Source organism: Capricornis sumatraensis, chromosome 9, assembly GCF_032405125.1.
Source record: "Capricornis sumatraensis isolate serow.1 chromosome 9, serow.2, whole genome shotgun sequence".
NCBI lineage: Eukaryota > Metazoa > Chordata > Mammalia > Artiodactyla > Bovidae > Capricornis > Capricornis sumatraensis.
Window position 1 is genome coordinate 94,404,354 of NC_091077.1, and position 27,722 is coordinate 94,432,075.

General features: G+C 43.3%; 1 protein-coding gene across 1 annotated transcript in view; it reads left to right on the forward strand.

The window, feature by feature from the left end:
- The window catches only part of RHOBTB3 (Rho related BTB domain containing 3), a 60,316-nt gene extending 53,877 nt beyond the window's left edge, over nt 1–6,439 (forward strand). The window contains exon 11 of the mRNA XM_068981127.1: nt 3,542–6,439. Within this exon, the coding sequence (XP_068837228.1) occupies nt 3,542–3,657 (116 nt within the window). The 3' untranslated portion in view covers nt 3,658–6,439. The remainder of the gene's footprint in view (nt 1–3,541) is intronic.
- Nucleotides 6,440–27,722: the final 21,283 nt, after the last annotated feature.

Below are 27,722 nucleotides of genomic sequence, written 5' to 3' on the forward strand. Positions count from 1 at the left end.
TGCAAGAGCCAGAGTTCATTCTTAAACATAAGACATACATCCCCTTGCTGTTAGTAGGGGGCATTCTTACACAGTTATTCTTTAATCAGGCAATTAAAAATGAAATAAATGGACATTTTGATTTTAGGGCCACCTTCATTCGTGAAGGACAAGATGGTTTTCCAATTACTGTTCTGTGTAGATGTATGATACACGTGTGCTTCCTAGGTGGCGCTGGCAGTAAAGAACACGCCTGCCAAAGCAGGAGGCTTAATAAGAGACGTGGGTTCAATCCCTGGGTTGGGAAGATCCCCTGGAGGAGGGCATGGCAACCCACTCCAGTATTCTTGCCTGGAGAATCCCATGGACTGAGGAGCCTGGCATTTTAAAAATTGAAATTTCTTGCTTCTTTCGAAAAGTTGGAAGATCTGGTGCTTCTGGGCCTGTCTTCTGAGCTGGCAACACCCTGAAGTGGAGCCTGACTGCACGTGTATCCGACACAGTGCCACAGTCTCCTCTCTTCCCAGATGCCTGACTCCTGGCCTACTTCACGTGGTCCCTTGAAATTGAAAGGCTTCGTGTCACAGTCCCCTTACAGCTTCATTTTCAGCCTCAAAAATTATCAGATTATTATTGGAATTATTACAAGAAATGTTTTCCCTTAACTGGGAATTTTTCTTTGTTAGAGGTGTTTAGAAATTGAAAAGTGAGGCTGGAAAAGATCTTATGTTAATGCTGCCACTGATACATCATAACTCAGTGAAAGAGCTCATAAAATACTAGGTGTATTTTACATACCAGATTCGTATGAAAGCAAACAGCAGATGACCCAGAGAGATGTTATGGGGAGGGAGGTGGGAGGGGGGTTCATGTTTGGGAACGCATGTACACCCGTGGTGGATTCATGTCAATGTATGGCAAAACCAATACAGTATTGTAAAGTAAAATAAAGTTAAAATAAAAATTAAAAAAAAAAAAAAGCAAACAGCAATGCACAGGAATATGTTACCCTTGGCACTTATGGATTCATTATTCTGTTTAATTTATCTCAGTATTATGTTATATATTATAGCCTTTTTTTGGTCTTGTTTTGATTTTTGCTGGCTACCAGACCTCATCTATGATAAATTTTTTCTCTCTCTTTTCTTTAATGTTAACCAAGGCAGCAGTCTTATATCACCTTTGCTAAATGTACAATTAATTTCCCGGAGCAGCTAGGCACCACAGCCTGGATCAGGACCTTGCTAATCCAAATTATAATACATGGGGTCAAACAGTAGATGGAGAAGTGGAAAGTGGCTTAGCAGAAGGAAACCTAAATGCCCACAGAAGGGAATGCTAACGAGAAACAAGCTGATCCAGCCAGCAGAATACTGTAAAGCCTTAAAAATTTGCGAATTTTTGAGAAATTTCAGAAAACAGAATGAGACTTGGGGCTGAAAGCCGCAGAGCTAGCTGAATGCTTTTGCTACGCTCTGTCCCACCCAGGCAGGGAACTGCTCCCTCGTCATCACAAGAATTGGGAGTTTATTCCTGGAAAAGTTAAAACTAAAAAAGCTAGAGAATCATAAACTCAGAGTGTAGCTGAGATTGGGGCAAGGAGCTGGACTGAAAACACAGGGATCGTGTGAAAGTGCACACATTATGCGGTAAGCCTCCAGCCTCCTTCCCGCCTCCAGCCTCCTTCCCGCCTCCAGGTTCTAGAGTTTGGCAGCCAGGTATTTGACTCCCGCCTTGACTCTTCACCAGTCAGCAAGTCCTGCCCATGCCCCAAAGATTTCCAAACAGCTTTCTAGGAGAAGGCAATAGCACCCCACTCCAGTACTCTTGCCTGGAAAACCCCATGGATGGAGGAGCCTCATAGGCTGCAGTCCATGGGGTTGCAAAGAGTCAGACATGACTGAGCGACTTCACTTTCATTTTTCACTTTCATGCATTGGAGAAGGAAATGGCAACCCACTCCAGTGTTCTTGCCTGGAGAATCCTAGGAATGGGGAAGCCTGATGGGCTGCCGTCTATGGGGTCGCAGAGTCGGACACGACTGAAGTGACTTAGCAATAGCAGTTCTAGCATTTCACTTTTAAATATGAAGAGGTTAACTGAAGAGCAACTGATATTTGAGGCACTGTCCAATGGGAAAGATGAATACCGAAACAAAATGAAGAAAAATGGAAGAGAAGGAATTTGTAGGAACAAAGAGTAGAAGGAAATCTTAAAAAAAAAAAAAAAAAAAACACCCTATAATTAATATCTGCAAAGAATGAGATACATGTTTGTAAAACAAAGATAGAATGTGATAAAAGAGAAACAGCATTCATAGCGACTGAGTGTAGAATAGTGGTTGCTGGGATGTGGGAGGGGGAGGACAAGGAGTTGATGTTTGATGGGTGTAGAGTTTTGGTTTTGCAGGATGAAAAGAGTTCTGGAGATTGGTTGACAACAATGTGAATGTACATAACATGACTGAACTGAACACTGTAAAACAGTGGCAAATTTTATGTTACATGTATTTTAGCATAATTAAAGAAAATGATAAAAGAACAAGATGTTGCTCTTGAAAATTAGAATAGAATAGCAAAAAAATAAAATAACAGAACAACCAAACAACTAAATAAATAAACGAGCAGAAAGGTCAAGGTAAGGAAATCTAGAAAGTAGGACCAAAAGGCACAGGAGAAAAAGGGTTTAAAAAAAAAATCAGAGGCTCAATGCAGGAGTGAAGTATCTGGGTGATAGACATTAATACAGGAAGAAAGAAAAAAACACTGAGGAGGAAATTATCAAAGACATGATAGAAGTTACCCCAGTACTGAAGAAACTGAGTCAGTGTATTAAAAGGCTCCGCTAAGTGCTCAGCTTAATGAATGAACAGGGTCCATCACTGGGCTGTGCAGGAACACCAACTTATAAATAGGAAAATCTAAATGTTTATAGAATAAAAAAACCTACAGATGACTTATCAGTGACTGTGAATCTGCGTGGTGGTAGAGTTCTTAACAACCTTGAAAGCTAGAAAGCAGTGGGGTACTGACTTCAACATACTGAGGGAAGATTCCAGACCAGACCAGATGATCTGTTGAGTGTAAGATGCTTCATCACAAACAAGGTCTCAAAAATACTTTTTATGCTTGCCCCCCTTTCAGGAAGCTAATAAAAGTTGTGCTTCACCCAAACTAGAGAAAGCAGAGTGAAAGACTTGAAGTCTGGGAGCAGAGGGAAAAAGAATTGAGAGGACTTTAGAGTTTGGAAGGTTGAGTTAGCGACAAAGAAAACTAAATGAAAAACACAGAGTCCTTTATCTCCAGGAAAAAGAAGTCTTACTTGAGGGGGAGGCGGGGGGCGGGGGAAGGACGTAATCAAATACTACTTGATGAATCAGTGACATGATGTGTATAATTGTAAGTCACAGAATAGCGTGAATCCTGATGACCTATTGAGAGGAGGCAGGAAGTGTGCAGCAGAGCGTGGATCTCATCTGTTGTACAGGAAGCCAATACTTAATATTGAAAGTTGATCCCAAATAGAATATATTCAATTAACACTCTTTTTCTAAAACTTTTAGTGGAAGAACGCAGTTTTGTTGAAAAGCACAGATGGCCATCGACTGTGTACTTGAAGCAGCTTGCGGAATACAGGAAGTATATTCACTCCCGGAAGTGTCGTTGCTTAGTAATGTAACCTGGAGTTTTATACACATGCATTTTTTTTCTTGTTATTATGAAGAATGGGGTACTTTTGGGTTCCAGGAGAATTCTTGCAACCGAAACCAGTATGGGAGTTTTAAAAAATCACCATTCAGCTTAACGTGCTTATTAGATCTTGTTGGAAAAAACTACTATTGTGATCTTAAAAGGGAACAAAATATACTGTAGGTTAAAATGAAGACTTCACCCTAGCATATAAAGCTGTGTACAGCTACTTTTCCCTTTAAGATTCCTTACTGGTTTAGTGATATGAATACCCCTTCCATCTAAGAAATGTTCAGATTTTTAAAAAATCATGTAGTATTAATGCAGAAATTTCGTCATCTGATTAATTGCTCTGTTACAATAAGGGCCATTTAAAGACCCAGTTATGACTGTTTCTATAATGAGAAATCTAGGAGACTGATCAGACTGAGATCTTAGAAGTTTTCCTGGGATTTTAAACATGAAATTCCACCTTATTCCAAATTGAGTGACAATGTTCAAACCATAATGAAAAAAAAAAATGTTTTTTATCTGAACAACCCACCTGATCCACCTTGCCTGTCTTATTATTAGTCAGGAAATCTGTATAGGGCTGGCTCTGTGGCCGTGTAGCCTGTGTGCTCACACAGCGCCCCCTGCTTAGAAGGGCACCATGCTTGGTCCACTACCCTGCTATCGCTGTCTTAAAATTCATGATGTTTGAAGGAGGGCCCTGCATTTTCACTCTGTCCTGGGCCCCCAAGATTATGCATATCTCCTTGCAGGGTATGTTGTCTTGCTCAGAACATTATCTTCTCTGAAAGCAGAAAAGAGGCACTGACATCAAGCAAAGAGAAGGAAGCTTGCTGAGGAAAGAGATCACATGGGGTTTCCCCCAGGGGGACGTCTGCACCACCCAGGGCCTCTCTCCTCTGCCACCTCAACTGGCAAGCGAGAAATGCATTGTGTTGACTTCACTTTGAGACACTCGGAGTCCTGGCTCCACACAGATAAATACTTCCCTGATCATTCTCTAAGACCAGGATATTGGTAAAAGTGACTGGCCGGTGTGACTTTAATATGCATTTATGAAAATGCTCGTAGGAAAAGATGCTTTCTAGAGAATTTACAATCAAAGGCTCAAGAGTTTTCTTTCTTTTAGTGTATTTGCTAACATTAAGACGTCAGTGGCTTGAACTGTGTGAATTCTCTCTGTGGACTGAAAAGGTATTTAATGAAGAATAACATGAATCTTGTCCTTCAGGATTTTATCTTGTAAGTTCAAAGAAAGGATATAAATCAAGACTTCTTACATGGAAAGAAACAGGTACTAAGATAGAGGACAGAATTATAGTTTCTTTTGAATCACATGTCAGCAGAAACAATTACATCAGAAGCTTGCAAGCTGAGAGATGGAAAATCAGATTACTATTTATTGTTAGCATGCTTTTCATCTGTAATAAAGTATTGGAATATATTTTTATTTTCATTTCCAGTGACTTTAGAATACACATAGTTTTTAACCACCTATTCTAAAGTTTGTTTAAACAGTTTTATGCCATAGATTAGACACAATACTATATAGTTAGTCCTTAAATATTTGCCAACACTGTCAGAATAAAACAGTAAAAATCCTCTACAAATATCTTACAAGAAACCTGTTTTTAATTGGATTGTGTTGATAAAGATTACTGGAATGCATTTTTAGTTTTTGTATTTAATTCATTTGAATTAACTCTCCCACTTGACAAGGATTAGCATTATAAAGAATAAATACTGAAGTAGATTTTTAGTAATTCATTCACATTTAAGGCCTTTTAAAATGTAATGATAGCCTTTTGCTTTTCATAAGCATATCCTTACCCCTACCTTAATTTCAGCATTATGTCTTAGTAACTTTTAATCTAGGAAACTGAAAAATATAAGTGCTAAAGTAAAATATTTCCTTGAAAATACTATTTAACACGTCTGTAGACTATAGATAGTTTCTAGGTCTTTGGACCTAAGCGGAAGTTGGGTTTGGGAGCTGCTGCTCTGTTGGCATTGAGCACGTAGTTTTGATCATGAAAGGTCTTTGCCACCTGTGAGTGACTCAAACACACAAGTGTCACAGCTCTCCTGTGCTATCAGAACAGTAATCAAGTTAGATTTTAACCTAGACTCTTCAATACCTTTGGATTAACTCGATTTAAAGTAACAAAGAGGTTTTTTAAAAAAAACAAACTTACAAACTGTCTTGGAAAATGAGTTCTCTTAGAGTTTTTCTAATTGAAAGACTATATAGAAGAATGTATGCTTTGTGCTGATCTCTGCTTCAATATATTTATCGGTCATTTCATTTAGAGAAGATACTGAACGGTATCAATAGAACTAAGGCCTTTTCTTTCTGGGCCAGATTTTCACCTTATATAACCCTTTATATACTTCTGACTACTCTGTGTTCGTATTGTAGCAGAGTAGGCGTATAATGTAGAAGATTTCGGAAACCTAATTGAAATTCACCCTGTCTGATCCAGCGCGGTGGTTTCCTGTTGGGCTGAAGCAGAAAACGGAAGAATTTGGTAAATTTGACTCTGTGGACAGCTGAACTTCTCAACTATAATTTTAAAAACTACACTACACTGATACAGATAATCAGACAAAAATGTCCTCGTGTGTTTTATTTAATTTAAATCATCTGTTTAATTCTATCTTTAATAATTTTGCAAAGAAGGGTATGTGTGTATTTTAATATAGCCTTACCTGAATTTATATGTTTTTAGTTTTAGTATTTAACAGTTTTGTAACAAATAAACCTTTTTTTAAAACAAGCTTCACACAGTGTCGTGTAGTTATTTTCACTTTGGATGTGAATTGCTGAAGTAAATTTGGGAATCCTGCCTTGTATGTCTCAAGCATAATTGTTTTGTGAAAACCGTTATGTGCAAAATATTTAGAATGTTGATATGTTAGCTGTGATAAGATAAAGAAATTTATATTATCTTTAACAACTGGTAGAATTTCTCTTAACAAAAATATATCATTTCTTTGGAAAAAAAAAGCTTTGATAATTATGTAGCATAGAAACGAGCACTTATGTGTTATTTTGGGGGCAAGACTTTTGAGAAACAGAGGCAATGCCACATAATAGCGGGTTAAGAATTTGGGTCTTTCCAGCAAAATGAAAAGGCACCCTACTGACTAGAGAAAATATTTGCAAGTTCTATATCTGATAAAGGGTTAGTGTCCAAAATATGTGAAGAACTCATATAACTCAATAGCCAAACAACAACAACAACAAATAAGCCAATTAAACAGTATGCCGAGGATCTGAATAGACCTTTTTTCAAAGAAGACGTGCAGAAAGCAAGCAGGCACATGAAGAGACGCTCAGGATCGTTAACGTTCAAAGAAATGCCGATTAGAATCACAACGAGGCATCACCTCACACCTGTCAGAATGGCTGGCATCAGAAAGACAGGAAACAAGTGTTGGCGAGGATGCAGAGGAACGCTGCACAGTGTTGGTAGAGATGTAACTGGCACAGCCACTGCGGGGAGCAGTATGGAGGCTTCACGAAAACCAGAAATGAACTGTCATATGACCCAGCATTTCCACTTCTGGGTGTTTATCTGAAGAAAATGGAAATACTAACACAAAAAGATATCTGCCCTCCCGTGTTCATCGCAGCATTGCAGTCTTCGGGGTATTCGGATAACCTCAGTATCCACCCGTGGATGAATGGATAAAGAAAACATGCCATATATATGTATGTGCACATACAGTGGAAAATGATTTGGCCATAAAATATAAAATCTTACTATTTGTGACAACATGAATGGGCCTTGAGGACGTTGTGCTGAGTGAAATAAATCAGAGAAGGACAAATACCGTATGATCTCACATTGGTATTGCTGTTGTTCAGTCACTAAGTCATGTCCAACTCTTTGTGATCCATGAACTACAGCACACCAGGCTTCCCTGTCCTTCACTATCGCCTAGAGTTTGCTTAAACCCATGCCCATTGAGCCGGTGATGCCATCCAACCATCTCATCCTCTGTCGTCCCCTTCTCCTCCTGCTTTGGATCTTTCCCAGCATCAGGATCTTTTCAAATGAGTTAGCTCTTCACATCAGGTGGCCAAAGTATTGGAGTTTCAGCTTCAGCATCAGTCCTTTCAATGAATATTCAGGGTTGATCTCCTTTAGGATGGACTGGTTTGACCTCCTTGCTGTCTAAGGGACTCTCAGGAGCCTTCTCCAACACCACCATTTGAAAGCATTAATTCTTCAGTGCTCAGCCTTTTCTATTGTCCAGCTCTCACATCCATACATGACTACTGGAAAAACCATAGCTTTGACTGTCCTGACCTTTGTTGGCAAAGTAATGTCTGTGCTTTTGAATATGCTAAGTTTGTCATAGCTTTTCTTCCAAGAAGCAAGTGTTTTAATGGCTGTAGTCACTATCTGCAGGGATTTTAGAGCCCAAGAAAAGAAAATCTGTCAGCGTTTCCACTTTTTCTCCATCTATTTGCCATGAAGTGATGGGGCCAGATGCCATGATCTTAGTTTTTTGAATGTTGAATTTTAAGCCAGGCTTTTCACTCTCCTCTTTCACTTTCAGCAAGAAGCTCTTTAGTTCCTCTTCACTTTCTGCCATAAGGGTGGTGTCATCTGCATATCTGAGGTTATTGATATTTGTCTTGCCAGTCTCGATTCCAGCTTGTGATTCATCCACCCTGGCATTTCATATGATGTACTGTGCATAAAATTTAACTAAGCAGGGGGATCATATGTAGCCTTGATGTACTCCTTTCCCAATTTTGAACTAGTCCATTGTTCCATGTCTAGTTCTAACTGTTGCTTCTTGTCCTACACACAGGTTTCTCAGGAGACAGGTCAGGTAGTCTGGTATTCCGATCTCTTTAAGAATTTTCCATAATTTGTTGTGATCTATACAGTCAAAGGCTTTGGTGTAGTCAGTGAAGCAGAAGTAGATGTTTTTTTGAGTTCTCTAGCTTTTTCTATGATCCATCAGATGTTGGCAATTTAATCTCTCATTTTTTTTGCTTTTTCTAAATCTAGCTTGTACATCTGGGAGTACTGAATTCACATGCTGTTGAAGTCTAGCTTGAAGGATTTTGAGTATTACCTTGCTTGCATGTGCAATGAGCACAATTGTGTATGTATATGAAATATTAACCTAAAAAGCCGTCAAAAACTGAGCTTATAGATCTAGAGAACATATTGGTGGTTCCCAGAGGCAGGGGGTAAGGAAAGTGTGAAATGGGTGAGGGAAGTCAAAAGTTATAAACTTCCAGTTATAAAATAGGTCATGAGACTATAATGTACTGCATGGCATCTATAGTTAATAGTACCATATTGTGTGTTTGAAAGTTGCTAAGAGAATAGATACTAAAAGTTTTCATCACAGGGAAAAAAATTGTAACTAAGTGGTGATGGATGTTAATTACTCATTGTGGTGATCAGTTTGCAATATATGCAAATATCAAATTAGGATGTTGTATACCTAAAATGAATATAATGTTATAAGTCAATTATATCTCAGCTTTTAAAAATTGGAAATTTCCAGGGTTGAGGAGCACAGGTAGGGGGAGGCGAGAGACCAGGCAGCCATAACATGAGATGGAATGTGCACTATATATTACAGCACCTCCCTAGAAGGTTCCCAGATTGCCAGTTAAGTCTCCTGAACCCATAAAGACCTCCTCAGTTCCATTAGAATTATATTCCTAACTCAAATCTGACCTGGGAACAAACCCTTCTAGAAGACTCCCAGTGCCTATTGAAGAACCTCCACAGTCTTCTGCCAGCAAGATCTTTCATAACCTAGCCTCAACTTTGCTGCCTTGACAAGTAGAAGTACCATCCAAACTGTGTTCTTGCTCATACTCCCTGTTGCCTTGGATTGGGTTACCGTTTCTTATCTACTTTGCAAGCTCCAGCATATCCTGTAGTGGAGGTCGTCATGCTTAGTCATGTCTGACTCTGCGACCCCATGGATTGTAGCCCACCAGGCTCCTATGTCCATGGAATTTTCCAGCAAGAATACTGCAGTGGGTTGCCTTTTCTTATACCAGGGGATCTTCCTGACCCAGGGATTGAACCCAGATCTCTGGCGTCTCCTGAATCAGAAGCCCCCATATCCTGTAGAGTCCCAAGTAAATAATGTATCTCTTTTGCTTTCCATGCCTCTTCCAGGAAGAAGTAATTCCATCTGCATGTATCTTTTCTTAGTTCGTTCTTTATGCCTTTCTTATGACAGCTGAGCTTCCCTGATAGCTCAGTTGGTAAAGAATTCACCTGCAATGCAGGAGACCCCAGTTTGATTCCTGGGTCAGGAAGATCCCCTGGAGAAGGGATAGGCTACCCACTCCAGTATTCCTGGGCTTCCCTGGTGGCTCAGCTGGTAAAGAATGTGCCTGCAATGTAGGAGACTAGGGTTTGATCCCTAGGTAGGGAAGATCCCTTAGAGGAGGAAATGGCAACCTACTTCAGTATTCTTGCCTGGGAAATGTCACAGCACTTAGTGACCGAGCCCGCACGAAGTTCATTGAGGCTGAATGAAGCCTGTTTCCTGCAAACAAGAAATGGGGGACATAGAGAGATTTGTGTGTCCTTGGAGCCCCACATGGTTCCTGCTTGGTTTCAGAACCAGATTCTTCCTTCAGAGCCTACAGAAGGAATCATCCCTGCTGACATCCTAACTGTAGCCCAGTCAGACTGATTTTAGACTTCTTACCCCAAACTGTAAGACAATAAATGTGTATTGTTTAAGGCCATTAAGTTTATGATCATTTGTTAAAGCAGTAAAAGGAAACAGATATACCCTTACTCATATAAAGATGACATGAATTATTATATATTCCTTGTTCTCAATTGATTTAAGGAGGATTGAGTGAGTCTTAATACCTTCAACATAGTAATTCATTAAACCAGTTGTTGTCAAGCTGCAGCTATCATCAAGTCATCTGAAAAGCTTTTCTTTTTTCAATTTTTTAAGAGTTAAAAAAACTGGCCACACCCTGCAGCACATGGAACATTAGTTCGCTGACCAGGGGTCAAACCTACACCACTCACATTGGAAGGTGGGGTCTTAAGCACTGGACTGCCAGGGAAATTCTGTAAAAGACTTTTAAAAACAGAATCCTGGGCCCCAGTTCCAGAATTCTGATCTTGTAGATCTTGTAGGCCTTGAGAATTTACATTTAAAACAAGTGCCTAGGTGATTCTGATGCTGCTGATCTATAGAATGGGCTTTGAGAACCCACTGTACAGCTCTGTATCTCTTGGGTCTGAAGGACCCAATTTCTCCAGGGCTCCCCCGTCCTCCTCCATTAGTTTGACGTGACTTCTAGACCCATGTCAATCTGCTGTCTACTTGAAAGTTCTTCTGGCTCTTTCGCCTTCCCTCTGTTTTGCCAATTCTGCTTCACAGGTTCAGTTCAGTTCAATCGCTCAGCCCAGTCATGTCCAACTCTTTACGACCCAAAGGACTGCAGCACGCCAGGCTTCCCTGTCCATCACCAACTCCTGGAACTTGCTCAAACTCATGTCAATCGAGTTGGTGATGCCATCCAACCGTCTCATCCTCTGTCATCCCCTTCTCTTCCCGCCTTCAATCTTTCTCAGCATCAGGGTCTTTTCAAATGAGCCAGCTCTTCCCATCAGGTGGCCAAAGTATTGGAGCTTCAGCTTCAGCATCACTCCTTCCAATGAATATTCAGGACTGATGTCTTTTAGGATAGACTAGTTGGATCCCCTTGCAGTCCAAGGGACTCTCAAGAGTCTTCTCCAACACCACAGTTCAAAAGCATCGATTTTTCAGTGCTCAGCTTTCCTTAGAGTCCAACTCTCACATCCATACTTGACCACTGGAAAAACCATAGCTTTGACTAGATGGGCCTTTGTTGGCAAAGTAATGTCTCTGCTTTTGAATATGCTATCTAGATTGATCATAGCTTTCCTTCCAAGGAGCAAGCACCTTTTAATTTCATGGTTGCTGTCACCATCTGCTGTGATTTTGGAGGCCCCCAAAATAAAAGTCTGTCACTGTTTCCATTGTTTCCCCATCTATTTGCCATGAAGTGATGGGACCGGATGCCATGATCTTAGTTTTCTGAATGCTGAGTCTTAAGCCAACTTTTTCACTCTCCTCTTTCACTTTCATCAAGAGGCTTTTCAGTTCCTGTTCACTTTCTGCCATAAGGGTGGTGTCATCTGTATATCTGAGGTTATTGATATTTCTCCCGGCAATGTTGATTCCAGCTTGTGCTTCTTCCAGCCCAGCGTTTCTCATGATGTACTCTGCATAGAAGTTAAATAAGCAGGGTGACAATATACAGCCTGGATGTACTCCTTTCCCAGTTTGGAACCAGTCTGTTGTTCCATGTCCAGTTCTAACTGTTGCTTCTTGACCTGCATATAGATTTCTCAGGAGGCAGGTCAGGTGGTCTGGTATTCTCATCTCTTTCAGAATTCTCCACAGTTTGCTGTGATCTACACAGACAAAGGCTTTGGCACAGTCAATAAAGCAGAAATAGATGTTTTTCTGGAACTCTCGTGCTTTTTCGATGATCCAGTGGATGTTGGCAGTTTGATCTCTGGCTTCACAAGAGTTTGACCAAAAGAGCAGAGCTCCCTCTGAGGCTTGGACTTGTCTTTCCCAGGATGATTTCTGCTTGGGGGAGTGTTGATGGGGGGAGAGGGTTCAGAAGGTGTGGTCTTGACTCAGACACTAAGCCTGCAGTCCTCACCTTGCGCTGCCATTGACTGACCTTCCAATCTCCTGTCATGCTCAGGGTTTCTTTAGGCTTACCTTGCATGCGTGCTGAGTCACTCTGTCATGTCTGACTCTTTGTGACCCCATGGACTATAGCCCTCCAGGTTCCTCTGTCCATGGAATTTCCCAGGCAAGAATCCTAGAGTGGGTTGCCATGCCCTCCTCCAGGGCATCTTCCTGACCCAGCGATGGAACCAAAGTCTCTGGCGGCTCCTGCGATGACATGTGGATTCTTTACCACTGAGCCACCTAGGAAGCTTGCTTGCTCAGATGCCCAGTCGTGTCTGACTCTTTGCAACCCCATGGACTATAGCCTGCCAGACTCTTCTGTCTATGGAATTTCCCAGGCAAGAATGTTGGAGCAGTTTCCTCTTCCAGGGGATCTTCCCAACCCAGGGATCGAACCCATGTCTCTTGCGTCTCCTGCATTGGCAGGCGGATTCTTTACCATTAATGCCACCTGGGAAGCCCCACGCTTGTCTTGAGTGCTGGTCATTTACCCTGTTGTCCAACAGATGACAGAAGGCTGTGAATCCTCAATGAATTAATGTAAAATTAAATTCTGAAAGACCTAGAAAACAGCATGATATGCACTTTTAAACAGAAAATCTGAGTTTTCATCAATCTTTTAATAATGACAGATTTTACTACTGTGTCAGAATATACTTTTTTTCCTGAAACTCTCCTACCTTTTTGTTTTCTTCCCTATGAAAACTGGAAACAGTATTGGAACACATCATAAATAATCGTTTTTAAACTGGAGACACTTGTAGGACAAAGTTTGGTGAAACCAGTTCTGTGAGGCCGGAGCATTCCTTTTGTAGGTTGCAGATAACCACTGCCTCCTTGCCCAGGCTTGCTTCCAACTCCTGAGTGCTTTCAGTCCTTTCCCCTGAAAGCAAGTATCTTGTTTTTACCCGTAATTTTAGTAAGTTTCAGGCTATCAAAAAATAACTACAAATTCCTCAGTTGCAGTTTTCATAAAATTAAGAGTTTATGTAGACTTTATTTTCCTAGAAATCTCCTGTCTGATTCTCTCCCCAGGGTCACCTGGGTACCCGAATGCATCATTTTTCTTGGGTCTTATGTCCCCTGGGTTGGAAGAGGAGTAGGGCTGTTTTTCTGAATTGATAGTGACTTTCTCTGAGGAATGAATCACCTCATATTAAATTAGGACATTTTGGTCTATAATAACTACGTACCCAAATCCTCGAGTGGCCATGGATAAAACCCTTGGTCATGGGGTAGCAAGGCAGAATCCACTGCTGCAATGCCCAGGTGAAGTTTAAATGCTTTCCTTGACTAGATGGAAAGAAAATGCTGGGATAATTCCCTTGGCAAGACTCAGATATAAAGAGATCACTGAAAGGAGGTACTATCAGGCATTGCCTGGGCATTTTCCAGAGTTGCACACTCACCACCACCAGCACTACCACCAACACTTTCTCTTATATCCCTCACTGTTTCTAATGGATATGGTCAGAAAGTCTGATCTGGTGTAGGACATTAGTAGGCATCTGACTTCTTGAATCTTACTTCATATTTATGTGTCTTTTAGCACCATTTCCCAAAACATAATAGCTGTTTCAGAAGTGTGTGTTGAATGTAATGGGACACAGTTGATGGAGAGCCCAGCAGTTGCTGGTCTCCAGGTTGACAGCACTGAATGGCCCATTTCTGCTTAAGGACCAGAGGTTTGACCCCAGTGGGGGACACAGAGGTCACTCAAGCAGGATGAGGCTCCAGCCTTGAGGGACTTGAAGGGCAAGGCCTCCAAAGAGGGGCAAGGTTAGAAGGACAGGAGACACCCCAGAAGTAACTTTGGGAGACTTTGGGGCTCATGTTCTGCAGGTAGAGGTATAATCGAGTGAAATTTCTGCTACCACTGTTTGTGAGCTCTGTAAGCCGGTGAGGCCTGGGGAAATTGGAGGGTTGTTATTTCATTATTACTGTTTATTGCCCTTCTGCTAAGTGCCAGGCATTTTGCATATGTCATTTCCTTTTAGAGGAGAAAATAATGTAGCCCGGAAAAGTCGTTTGGTGAGGTGACTACACGTGAGGGACAGAGCGAGAGTGCCCAAGCCAGCCTGGATCGCAGCTCCACCTCTTGCTCTATGACCTCGGACAGGTGAGCTGGGGGCTTTCTCTGGATTTCATCCGCTCATGTATAAAATGGAGCTCATGGATGTGGCGACCTCATGGTTTCACTGGGAGGAGCAAATGAGGTGACGCATGTATACAGGTGCTGAAACTGGGGTCTTGCACGGGCTAGCACCCTCTAATGCTTAGTATTGTCACGTTGACCCAGCAATCCTGGGAGCCCAGCACTGTCAGTATCTCCAACTCTAACAGGAGCTCAGCGAGGAACCGCCTGAGGCCACACAGTTAATAAGTGACCGAACTGGCTGAACTCACACCTGACGGCAAAACCTACAAGCTCTACCAAGTAGCAAACAGCCTCTATAAGCATTCTAAGAAAAATGTCAAATCATCCAGCTAAGGCAGGAACTGGTGCTCCCTTTAAATAACACTGCTGGCTCTGTGTGATATGGGAAGACAAATGGAGGCTGCACATGTCCCTGGCTCCAAGGTCAAGGAGCCATCAAGGTCATCCCTCCACCCCCACCTTCATCTCCACCCTCCTCCCGGGAAACTTTTCCAAGGTCTAATCTGATCGTGATTCTTCAAAGGTTATGATTAATTAATACACCACACTTGTGGTTAATGTTTGAAGCAAGTGAAAAATCTGCCTGTAATACGGTAGATCTGGATTTGATCTCTGGGTCAGGAAGATCCCCTGGAGAAGGAGATGGCAGCCCACTCCAGTGTTCTTGCCTGGAGAATCCCATAGACAGAGGAACCCGGCAGGCTACAGTCCATGGGGTCGCAGAGAGTCAGACACGACTGAGCGACTAACACACACCCCCTGAGACAGATGACTGGGAAGCAAGCAGCATATCCTGATATGAGGTGTCAGAAAGAAAGGCAGCTGGTTGCAGGGTTCGGCCAGCCCCAATAGCCAGGGAATGAGGTTTCTTTGATAGTTCTCTCTTTTTTTTAATTGATTTTAATTTAATTAGTTAATTTAATTATTTTTAATTCTCATAGGAAGAACCCAAGCTGAAGAGCTTTGCTTAGCCACAGGCACACAGCTAGGAAATGGCCTAACCAGGATTTTAATTCTATCCTTGTGGCTTCTACACCAGGAAAATCTATACTTGGAGCAGCAAGTACCCAACTGGTCTTGGGCCAGTTCCTGTAGGAACTGAGGAGCTTGTATGAACAGTCTCTTGTTAAATAGTACAACTGAAATGGGTGAATTACATAAGCTATAAAGTATGCCTAAGTTTTTTGGGGGGAAACAGTGGAGACAGTGACAGACTTTAATTTTTAGACTCCAAGATCACTGCAGATGGTGACTGCAGCCATGAAATTAAAAGCCCTTGCTCCTTGGAAGAAAAGTTATGACCAACCTAGACAGTGTATTAAAAAGCAGAGACATTACTTTGCCAACACAGGCCTGTCTAGTCAAAGCTATGGTTCTTCCAGTAGTCATGTATGGATATGAGAGTTGGACTATAAAGAAAGCTGAGTGCCGAAAAATTGATGCTTTTGAAGTGTGGTGTTGGAGAAGACTCTTTAGAGTCCCTTGGAGTGCAAGGAGATCCAACCAGTCTATCTTAAAGGAAATCAGTCCTGAATATTCATTGGAAGGGCTGATGCTAAAGCTGAAGCTCCAATACTTTGGCCACCTGATGGGAAGAGCTGACTCATTTGAAAAGACCCTGATGCTGGGAAAGATTGAAGGCGGGAGGAGAAGGGGATGACAGAGGATGAGGTGGTTGGATGGCATCACCGACTCAATGGACATGAGTTTGTGTAAACTCCCAGCTGGTGATGGACAGGGAGGCCTGGTGTGCTGCAGTCCATGGGGTTGCAAAGAGTCAAACACGACTGAGCAACTGAACTGAACCCAAGTTATTTTTCAAAGAAAGGAGGAACAGGAGACTGGAAAAAGGAATAAAAGAAGGAAGGGATGGAGGAGGAAGGAGGAAACATGAGTAGCTGGAAAAATGTTTTCTAACTGATTCAGTGACCACTGTAATCCTGTGACATGGGTTCAGTGAAAGCCAGCAGAGTTGGATGAAAACAGGAAAAGTTTGTTTCTGGGTAAATTCTTGGCCCTCATGAATGTCTTGTGACCCATCTCCCTGCCTCCTCCCTGCACCCCCTCCCTGCCTCTGCCTACCACTTACAGCCTTGTGACGACATGTGATGAGCAAATAGAAACGCTTTTTTGTGTGTATGTTTGCTTTTGGTAAAGGCATACTTGCGGCAACCTGCAGAGTTCTACAGTCAGAGGACTGTCTGAAAGAGTGCTCTGTTAAGGGTGCCATTTGCACAGTCGCTGATGCCCAGGGCTGTGTAGTTTGCTAGCACAACACAGGTGCTGCTCTAGCACCTCTAGAAGGGCTAAAGAGTTAGACTGGGCCAGGGGCCTGGTCACACTCCCCTTCCCACCAGATGTAGCCCATTTCCCCGCCACCCCGTCAAGCTGGGGGCGCCCCTCCAGGAGGCTGTTTCCCTGCTATCCATCCTTTGTTGTCATCTCCCTGTATCTCAGCAAAGGGAGAGAGATGAAATCTTGTGTGTGTGTGTGTGTTTGTGAGGTTTGGTGAATTTAAGAGCAGAGTTGTTGTTCTGATAGACTTTGCTTTAGTCGTGTTAGCTTCACAACAAAATTAAGAGGAAGGTGCAGAGATCTCTCGTATACCTCCTGCCTCCACACGAGTGTAACCTCCCCCGATATTAACATCCACCACTCTACAGAGTGATACACTGTCCACCATCAACTGATGAACCTACACGGGTGCATCGGTCTCCCAGAGCTGGCAGTTTGCTTTAGGGGTCCCTCTTGGTGGTGTGCATTCTAAGGGTTTGGATGAATGTAGAATGACATGTATCCCACAGAACACTTTCACTTTCCTAAAAATCCTCTGTGCTCCGTGTGTTCCTCCGACCTACTCCTACCCCCTGGCAACCGCTGGTATTGCTGCTGTCTCCATAGCTTTCCCTTTGCTGGAACGTCAGAGCTGGAATCACACAGTATGTAGCCTTTCCAGGCTGCCTTCTTTCACTCAGTATTACGCTTTGAAGGTGCCTCCATGTCTTCCGGGGCTTAACAGCTCATTTATTGTTTTTCTTCCCTCTGGAGAACTTCCAACATTTCTTGCAAGTAGGTATGCTGACCACAAATTCCTTCGGTTTTTGTTTGCCTGAGAAAGTCGTTATTTCTCCCTCACTTTTGAAGGGTCGTTTCCCAGTGTACAGAATTCTAGCTTGGTGCAGATTTTCCCTCAACACTAACTATTTCAGTCTACTCACTTCTTACCTGCATGGTTTCTGAGGAGAAGTCAGATGTAATTTTTATTTTTGCTCTTTTATAAGTAAGGGTTGTTTTTTTTTTCCCTGTATCTCCATCAAGATTCTTTCTTTATCTTTTATTTTCTGTAATTTGAAAATGACTAGTCTAGGTGTGGGGACTTTGCAGGTGACGCTAGTGATAAAGAAAAAACCCCCCTGCTAATGCAGGAGACATGAGACACGGGTTCGATCCCTGGGTTAGAAAGATCCCCTGGAGGAGGGCACGGCAACCCACTCCAGTATTCTTGTCTGGAGAATCCCATGGACAGAGGAGCCTGGCAGGCTAGAGTCCACAGGCTCACACAGAATCCCATGCTACTGAAGTGACTTAGCACTTAAGCAGTCTAGGTGTAATGGGGTTTTTTTTGGCTTTTTTTTTTTTTTCCTTCTTGTTTTTCTCTGAGCTTCCTAGATCTGTAGTTTGGTGTCTGGGGAAATGCTTAGTCATTATTGCTTTAAATATTTCTCCTGTTCCTTTCTGTATTTCTTCCCCTTCTGGTGTTCCTATTCTGCATGACTTTCGTTGCTGTCCTGTAGTTCTTGGATATTCTATTCTGGGTTTTTCAGTAATTTTTTTTCTCTGTGCTTTTAAGTTTTGGAGGTTTCTTTTGAGACATCCTTACGCCTAGAGACTCTTTCCTCAGTCTTATTTGGTTTTGGCTGCTGTAACAAAATACCCCAGCTTATAAGGGGCTTCCAGGTGGTGTAGTGGTGAAGAATTCACGGGCCAGTGCAGGAGACTTGAGTTTGATCCCTGGGTCGAAAGATCCCCCTGGAGGAGGAACATGAATTTGTGGGGGACACGCTCAGACCATACATAGCCCATGTCTCGTGAACTAATGAGCCTGTCAGAGGCATTCTTCATTTCTGTCACAGTGTTTTTGGTCTCTAGCACTTCTTTTTTTGGTTCTTTTTAGAATTTCCATTTCTTTGCTTACTTATGTTGCCCATTTGTTCTTTCATGCAGTTTATTTTATCCATTGGAGTCTTTAGCATGTTCCTCATAGCTGTTTTTGTCTGTTTTTAATTTATTTATTTTAATTGGAGGCTAATTACTTTACAATATTGTAGTGGTTTTTGCCGTACACTGACATGAGTCAGCCACGGGTGTACGTGTGTTCCCCATCCCGAACCCCGCTCCCACCTCCCTCCCCATCCCATCCCTCAGGGTCACCCCAGTGCACCAGCCCTGAGCACCTTGTCTCATGCATCAAACCTGGACTGGTGATCTGTTTCACCTGTGAAAATATACATGTTTCAGTGCTATTCTCTCAAATCATTCCACCCTCACCTTCTCCCACAGAGTCCAAAAGATTGTTCTTTATATCTGTGTCTCTTTTGCTGTCTCGCATATAGGGTCATCGTTACCATCTTTCTAAATTCCATATATATGCGTTAGTATACTGTATTGGTGTTTTTCTTTCTGACTTACTTCACTCTGTATAATAGGCTCCAGTTTCATCCACCTCATTAGAACTGACTCAAATGCTTTCTTTTTTAATTGCTGAGTAATATCCTGTTGTATACATGTATCACAGTTTTCTTATCCATTCACCTGCCAATGGATAGCTGTTTTAAATTCCCAGTCTGATCATTGCAACAACCCTGCCTATTGTCTCTCTGTCTCATCCAGCTGTGTTGTTTGCCTTTTAATATACCAATATTTTTTTTTCTTTTTTACAAAAAGGTGTATTTGTTTATTTTTGGCCAGGTCTTCATGGCTGCGTGCGGGCTTGCTCTGGTTGAGGTTTCTCATTGTGGGGCTTCTCTTGTTGTGCAGAACAGGCTGTAGGCACGGGGGCTTCAGTAGCTGTGACGTGGCTCAGTGGCTGCTGCGCCCAGGCTCTGGAGAGGTGGATCTTTCCTCGACCAGGGATCAAGCTGGTGTCTCTGGCATCGCAAAGCAGATTCTTAGCCCCTGGACCACCCGGGAAGCCTTAGTGTTTTCTTCCCCTTTGGCCATGTTGCCTGGCGTACGGGATCCTAGTTTCCCTGACCAGGGTTTGGACCTGCGCCCCTTGCACTGGAAACTCGGAGTCCTAACCACTGTACCCCCAGAGAAATCCCACTTGTCATTTTTTTTCCTGATGGCCAGAGACGGTGTACTGGATAACTGCTCTAAACAGGCAGTTTGCTCACGTGGTGGTCAGATGTGTGGAGCGTGAGGAGCCTCTAGTATTGCTGCGGTTAGGCCTCTTGTTAGTGAGCCTGTGGGCGTCACATGTGCTTCTCGAGCCCACGCCCTCGGTGGGGGCCTGTCTAAGCCAAGTAGGGTCACGTCAGTGGAGCTGGGAATTTTCCTTTTCCTTGTGGAAGGCTAGAGGGGTTTGGAGTTGAGGTTTTTCTCTTCCCCCGGGTCAGTTAGGCTCTGATAACACCCCAGCCTGTTAGGCCCTAGTTAGATAGTTAACTCTTGAGAACAGATCTAGTTAAGAAAAACAGAATGCTCTGGTGTGTTTCCAAATAATTCCCTCTTCTCCCCGCCCCATGTAAAGCGTGGGGTTTTTCCCCTTCAGCATTCACTGTGAGAACCTGGTTAGAACTCCAGGTGGTAAAACTCACAACAGTGTGGGCCCCCGATGACTGGGTCCCCCTGGAGCTTTTAGCTGTGAGCATCAGCCACGCGGAGCCTCAAGCCAGCTGTTGAGCACGGCTCAGGTTTCCCTCCTGCAACACCAATTCTCCTGTCAGTTGAGATTCTCTGTGTTTGCCTGTCACTCTCTCCTGTGTGGGGGCACCTTGCTTCTCTTACGGATCTAAGGAGAGTAATCGATTTCTCAGTTATTCAATTTGTCACTTTTTGGCAGGATGGAGGAGCAACTTCCAAGCTTCTTAGATGCCAGATTAGAAACTGGCTGTCCTCAAGAGCGTACGTTTTAAAAGTCGATCAGATAAAGGGCTGGGACTCTCAAATGAGTATATGACCTGCAGGCCAGAACACTGTGCAGCCCAGCATTTGCCAAATGCATTTGACCATAAAGCCCCTTTCTTCATGTACCGTTTATCAACAAGCCCTGGAACCGGTGTTTTGAGGAACCTGCTTGGAGGAACACCGAGCCCAGATGCAGTCCTTGCTGGAGAAATAGCAAGTTGAGGTTGTGGCTCAGTGCCCAGACCCCAGGGAGGCCCTCCATCAGTCATCCCATGAAACCAGGAAATACAGTCCCCTTTGCAGCGAAAGGCAGAGCAGTGGGAGTGTGTGCCCCCAGTGCCTGCTGGGCTCAAGTCCTGGCTCTGCTGAGGGGCCCTGGGCAGCTTAGCTTCTCTGTGCTTTAGTTTTCCCGTCTGTAGGATGGAAGTGACAATGATAATAGTTGGCTTATTGGGCTGCTCTGAGGCCCACATGAATGAAAACATGCTCAAAACTTAGAAAGTGCTTGGCACCCCGTGTGTGTGCAGCTGGGTCTTTCCAAGCTCCTTCCATCAGTGTACCCTGCAGACTCTCATATTCACCTGTTTCAACCAATGGGGACACTAAATAGCCTCTTTAAAAATGTCTAGGAAACTTGGGATAAAACCCTTGCCTTGGTTTTAACTATTATGGGATACTACCTGTATGCTAGCTGTTTTCTCTGTTTTGATCTGTACAAGTAGGAAGACAGAGGAGGACCACTGTCAGCCATCTATTTGGTACAAGGAGGCACTCTCCAACACTGCCAAACTTGTACCCCCTCTTCTTTTTATATTAAAAAAATGGGAAGGCCCACAGCCTCTCCAGATGTAGTCAGATGTAGTCATTGTGCTTTAACCATCGACTGAGACAACAGTAACAATCAAAAGCTGTTATGAATGTAAGGATACTTTTTAAAAAAATGTTTTGAATAGATAGTTATATGTACATGCAATGATTCTTCACATGAATTTACATTTTATCCCTGCTGCTGCTGGCATCAGAGGAAACAGACCAAGAAAACCTTTGAACTGGGTAAAACCAGTGTTCATTTTTGTTAAAATATTAGAAAATCTAGATGCAGTGAAACACACCGTGGCACCTCTTTATGTATCCCCATGGTAAATCAGAACATCTGTGTGTCTTCTCTGACCTCAGTAACCCTGAGCTCCTTCCCCAGGTTCTGCAGGGTCCACTCTCCTGTAGTCAAAGCATTATCAGTGGAGAAAAGGGTCCTTTTACTAAAGACCGTTCTGTTAGTGAGAAACGCTATCCCCCAGTCCACAGATTCTTATAAAGGAGGGATGCTCTGTCTCCTGCCAGCTCTGGATGTGTAAGGGAGCGCTTCGAATCTGTTGACCAATCCCTCATTTGGACGATGGGAATTTCTCAGGTTAAGAACAGTTTTCAGCCATGAGGCTGCACCTGAATGCAAGGGGTTTGGGGTAAATTTGGCCTCAAATGTGGACCAAGAAGAGGGGTGAGAAAAGGACAGATTGGGAGCTTAGGAGTAACAGATGCACCCTGTATGTATATATTGGGTGGATAAATAGCAAAGTCCATTGTGTAATAGTACAGGGAACTATATTCAACATCCTGTGAAAAACCAGAATGGAAAAGAATATGAAAAAGAATGTTTATATACATGTAAAAAAGGAATAGAATCACAGACTATTAAAAAAAAAAACAAAAAAAACAGTGGCCTGAAACCACATTGCACATTGCTGCCTGCCTCAGGCTTCCTGGATGAAGAGGAGAAGCGGGGCTCTCGCTGGTTGACCTGGCGGTTATCTGTCTGGGACCACCCACGTTCTCCTCTTTTCGGAGGCAGCCTGAGACCCATCCTTTCCTCCCCTGCACCTCTGGTGCAGTCCAGTCATTCAGAGACTGTGTTTGTGACTGGGCTCTTCCAGGCAGTGAGCTAAGGGTACTCAGTTAGCTTTACACCCACTCTCTCCACACGCGGGGTTTGTTCTAGATGTCGGGGGGCAGCCTCCAGTCTGGTCAGCTGAGCTCTCGAGTTTGGTCTTCCCCGGAGTTGTCAGTCCTCCATTCCTACCTAGAGTGGGTCCTTGGGTCCCCATGGTCTAACCAGGGTTAGAACCCAGGGCAGATTGGAGTCAAGATCATCACACCTCAGCCCTCGGGATGCTTTGGAAGAGTCATCAGAAAAGGCAGTGCAGAATCCACACCATCCCACCTTAAAGACAACTTGTAGTTTTTGCACCGACTATTCCAAGTTTCACAGGCACACGAGAGAAAAGTCAGAAGCAGCTACTTTGCTGTCTCCTGAGATAACTCAGCTGCAGGGTCCAGAGGCTCCAGCCCAGTGGGTGGGAAGGAAGACCCCAAAGGAGCAGGAAGGGCCACAAGGAATAAGACCCCAGGTGCAGCAGGTGAGGCCCCAGAGGGGCCACACGGAGTTCTGCTTTCACTGGCTCTCCTTTCCCCCTTCAGCCTGCTGCCCCTCTTCAGCTCTGCACAGCTGGCCAGACAAGTCACCTGGGGACAGGAACTACAAGTGGTGTGTCAATATAGACCCGTGTTTAAATATCACCTATGCTTAAAGGGACCAGGCCAGAATTCTCTTCCACAAATTAGTAAGATTAAACTCTGCCCCTTCAAATGTCCAATGTACTTATTAAGAAAAAAATCACTATTAATGTAACAAAAAGATTTGAATTAAAATAACTCAGGAGTGCCAAGTCTTTAAAATATTTCCCAGGACCCAGGTAAAATTGTTCCGGTACAGTGAATTAGGGAGTGTGGCTTTCTCTTACAACCAAATGTCATGATGATGGCCTAGTCATACCCACTGGGGATATAAATAGTTTGAGCTGGGCCACACTGATTCCCCCGGCTGTTGTTTCTCCATCAGGACTGTCTCTGGACAACCCTGAATTGGGAAGAATGGCTGTTGGGCGTCCCAGTCCAGGAGCCAGGCTGGAAGGGGCAGACTGAAGGCAGTTATTAAAGTGAGACATGTGTAGGAGATTGAATCACTTGATTTTCAAAGGAAACTAAAGTTACAGAGCCTTGGCTGTAGGTTTTTTGGCTGAATACTCTTGTTTTCCTCTGCCAACCCCTTGTGCCAACTTCTTGATGCTTTTGGGGTGATAGTTCTTTCTTTTCCTGCAAATCACTCAGAATTACTCAGCAAGGAACAGACAGAAAATAGACAATTACGTGAGAGTCTGCACACTGATTGGGGGCTGCCAAATCCCTTTTCCCTGCTTGGCAGTGGGAACCTGGTGGCAAGCCCCACCCCCCAGCTGAGAAACTGAGAGACTGAACAGCTGAAAAGAGAAACGCCCAGGAGCTGACAGCTGGGTGACCTGCATCTCACCATGCATTCACTCATTCATTCATTCAGCCACCTAACAGAGACTAATCAAGTGCCTGCCACATGCACAGTCTTTAAGTGCTGTAGATACAGCAGCGAATAAGGGGCTTGCAGGTTAGCAGTAAAGACAGATAGTAAATAAAATAACCAAATTATATGACATGTTAGTAATAAATGCTATAGAAAAAAAACAAGTGGGATAGAGCATGCCAAGTGAAATTTTAAATGGGGTGATGGGGAGGTCTTGCTGAGAAGATGACATTTAAAAGGCTCTGTGGTGAAGCCTACCAGTTGACAAGGCCAATTCCTGCAACAAATCTGCCAACTTGGTTTGGGCCTCATACTTAAGTGTTTACACACAGCTCGGTCACAGATGTTTAGTGCAGAACATTGGAAGGTCTTCCAGTTTCAGCAGAAACAGAACATAGGAACTCATAGAAAATGCTGGAATTGGAAGACCACTATTTAAAAGGCCCTAACTAGAATTAATATTCTATGCGAGAGAAAAGACTGCATCCAGAGAACAAGAATAAGAAAAACAGAGGAAACAGCTGAGAACAAGGAAAAATTCTTGTTTTATGAAATAAGGAAAAAAATCACAGTTGGGAAAAAATTCAGTGAAAGTATTTTTAGAACTCTCAATAAACTCAACAAGTACTGGGCATTTACATAGCAAAAATAATTCTAGAAGGAAAAAAAGGAACACTCAGGCAGTATTGAAGAGCTATTAAAAGTTAAAAACATTATCAGAAATGAAAAATTTGATAGGGAAATAAGGAGATAAAAATGAGTAAGTTCTTTAAAACAAAAAAGTAGAAAATAGGAGAGAAAATATAGTGGAAATTAGAGGACAAGTCTAGGAAAGCCAGTATCTGATTCCTAGGAGTTCCAGAAAGGACACAGAGAAAATGGAGGGAAGGAAAACATCCATAAAATAGCTCAATAATAGTTCCAAAGGCCCTTCAAACCTCTAAGTAGCCCCTAAAATGTATGAAAAGAGACCCTCGAAGACATATCGCTGTGATATTTCAAAGGGAAGATTTTGCAAGTTTCCAGAATGTTAAACAGAGAAGGCAATAGCACCCCACTCCAGTACTCTAGCCTGGAAAATCCCATGTACAGAGGAGCCTGGTAGGCTGCAGTCCATGCTAAGGGTCGGACACGTCTGAGCGACTTCCCTTTCACTTTCACGCATTAGAGAAGGAAAGGGCCACCCACTCCAGTGTTCTTGCCTGGAGAATCCCAGGAACAGGGGAACGTGGTCGGCTGCCGTCTATGGAGTCGCACAGAGTTGGACACGACTGAAGTGACTTAGCAGCAGCAGCAGCAGCAGCAGCAGAATGTTAAACAAGGAAACCAAACAGGTTAACCACAAAGGATCAAGAATCAGGATGGTTTCAGACTTCTTAACAGCAGCACTGAAAGTAGAAGGCCGTAAGCAGTGCCTTTAGACTTCCACAGGGAGACGACTTCCAGCTAGAAGCTCCGTCCAGGTGAACTACCAGTGAAAGTGTTAGCTGCCGTCGGGTCCGACTCTTTGCGACCTCTTGGCCTGTAGCCCACCAGACTCCTCTGTCCATGGGATTCTCCAGGCAAGAACACTGGAGTGAGTTGCCGTTTCCTTCTCCAATGGATCTTCCCGATCCAGGGATTGAACCCGGGTCATACTGGAGCTTCCCTGGTGGCTCAGACAGTAAAGCATCTGCCTGCAATGTGGGAGACCTGGGTTTGATCCCTGGGTCAGGAAGATCCCCTGGAGAAGGAAATGGCAACCCACTCCAGAACTCTTGCCTGGAAAATCCCATGGACAGAGGAACCTGGTAGGCTACAGTCCATGGGGTCACAAAAGAGTCGGACATGACTGAGCAACTTCACTTTCCTTTTTTTCCTGCTACATTGTAGGCAGATTCTTTATCATCTGAGCCACCGGGGAATATCAGTCAAATAAAAACACTTTCAGACAAGCAAGGTTTCAAAAAGTTCCCATCCTCTCTTTCTTAAGACCAAAGAAGGATATATGTTCCTCCAAAATGAAAAAGAGTATTGATAGCTTATGGTAAACAATGTTGGATTCGTGATCTCCAAAGAAGCTTTAGCTTTGGGACCAGAAACCAGGCTTGATCACTCAAGAGCTTTTGTGTAGCAGAGTTTTATTAAAGTGAAAAAGGGACAGAGAAACGTTCTGATATAGACATCAGAACGGGGATGGAGAGTTCCCCCCACTGCTAGTCTTAGAAAGGGAGTTATATACTTTTTCAGTTGGTTATTACACTAAATCAAAAGAATGTCTTAAGGTTGTAAAGGTCTTACCAGACCCACTCCCATAATATGTATTTTAAGTCAGAAGGTTCTCAAGAAGGAGAAACTTGTCCTTAAGCAGAATCAGTTCAGTTCATTTCAGTCACTCAGTCGTGTCCGACTCTGCGACCCCATGAACTGCAGCATGCCAGGCCTCCCTGTCTATCACCAACTCCTGGAGTTTACCCAAACTCATGTCCGTCAAGTCAGTGATGCCATCCAGCCATCTCATCGTCTGTCGACCCCTTCTCCTCCTGCCCTCAATCCCTCCCAGCATCAGAGTCTTTTCCAATGAGTCAGCTTTTCGCATGAGGTGGCCAAAGTACTGGAGTTTCAGCTTTAGCACCAGTCCTTCCAATGAACACTGAGGGCTGATCTTCAGAAAGGACTGGTTGGATCTCCTTGCGGTCCAAGGGACTCTCAAGAGTCTTCTCCAACACCACAGTTCAAAAGCATCAATTCTTCAGTGCTCAGCTTTCTTCACAGTCCAACTTTCACATCCATACATGACCATTGGAAAAACCATAGCCTTGACTAGATGGACCTTTGTTGGCAAAGTAATGTCTCTGCTTTTGAATATGCCATCTAGGTTGGTCATAACTTTCCTTCCAAGGAGTAAGCATCTTTTAATTTCATGGCTGCAATCACCATCTGCAGTGATTTTGGAGCCCAAAAAATTAAAGTCTGACACTGTTTCCACTGTTTCCCCATCTATTTGCCATGAAGTGTTGGGACCAGATGCCATGATCTTCGTTTTCTGAATGTTGAGCTTTAAGCCAACTTTTCACTCTCCTCTTCCACTTTCAGAAACAGGCTTTTGAGTTCCTCTTCACTTTCTGCCATAAGGGTGGTGTCATCAGCATATCTGAGGTTATTGATATTTCTCCTGGCAATGTTGATTCCAGCTTGTGCTTCTTCCAGCCCAGCGTTTCTCATGATGTGCTCTGCATAGAAGTTAAATAAGCAGGGTGACAATAAACAGCCTTGACGTACTCCTTTTCCTGTTTGGAACCAGTCTGTTGTTCCATGTCCAGTTCTCACTGTTGCTTCCTGACCTGCATACAGGTTTCTCAAGAGGCAGGTCAGGTGGTCTGGTATTTCCATCTCTTTCAGAATTTTCCACATTTTATTGTGATCCACACAGTCAAAGGCTTTGGCATAGTCAATAAAGCAGAAGCAGATGTTTTTCTGGAACTCTCTTGCTTTTTCGATGATCCAGCGGATGTTGGCAATTTGATCTCTGGTTCCTCTGCCTTTTCTAAAACCAGCTTGAACATCTGGAAGTTCATGGTTCACGTATTGCTGAAGCCTGGCTTGGAGAATTTGATCTTCACAACCA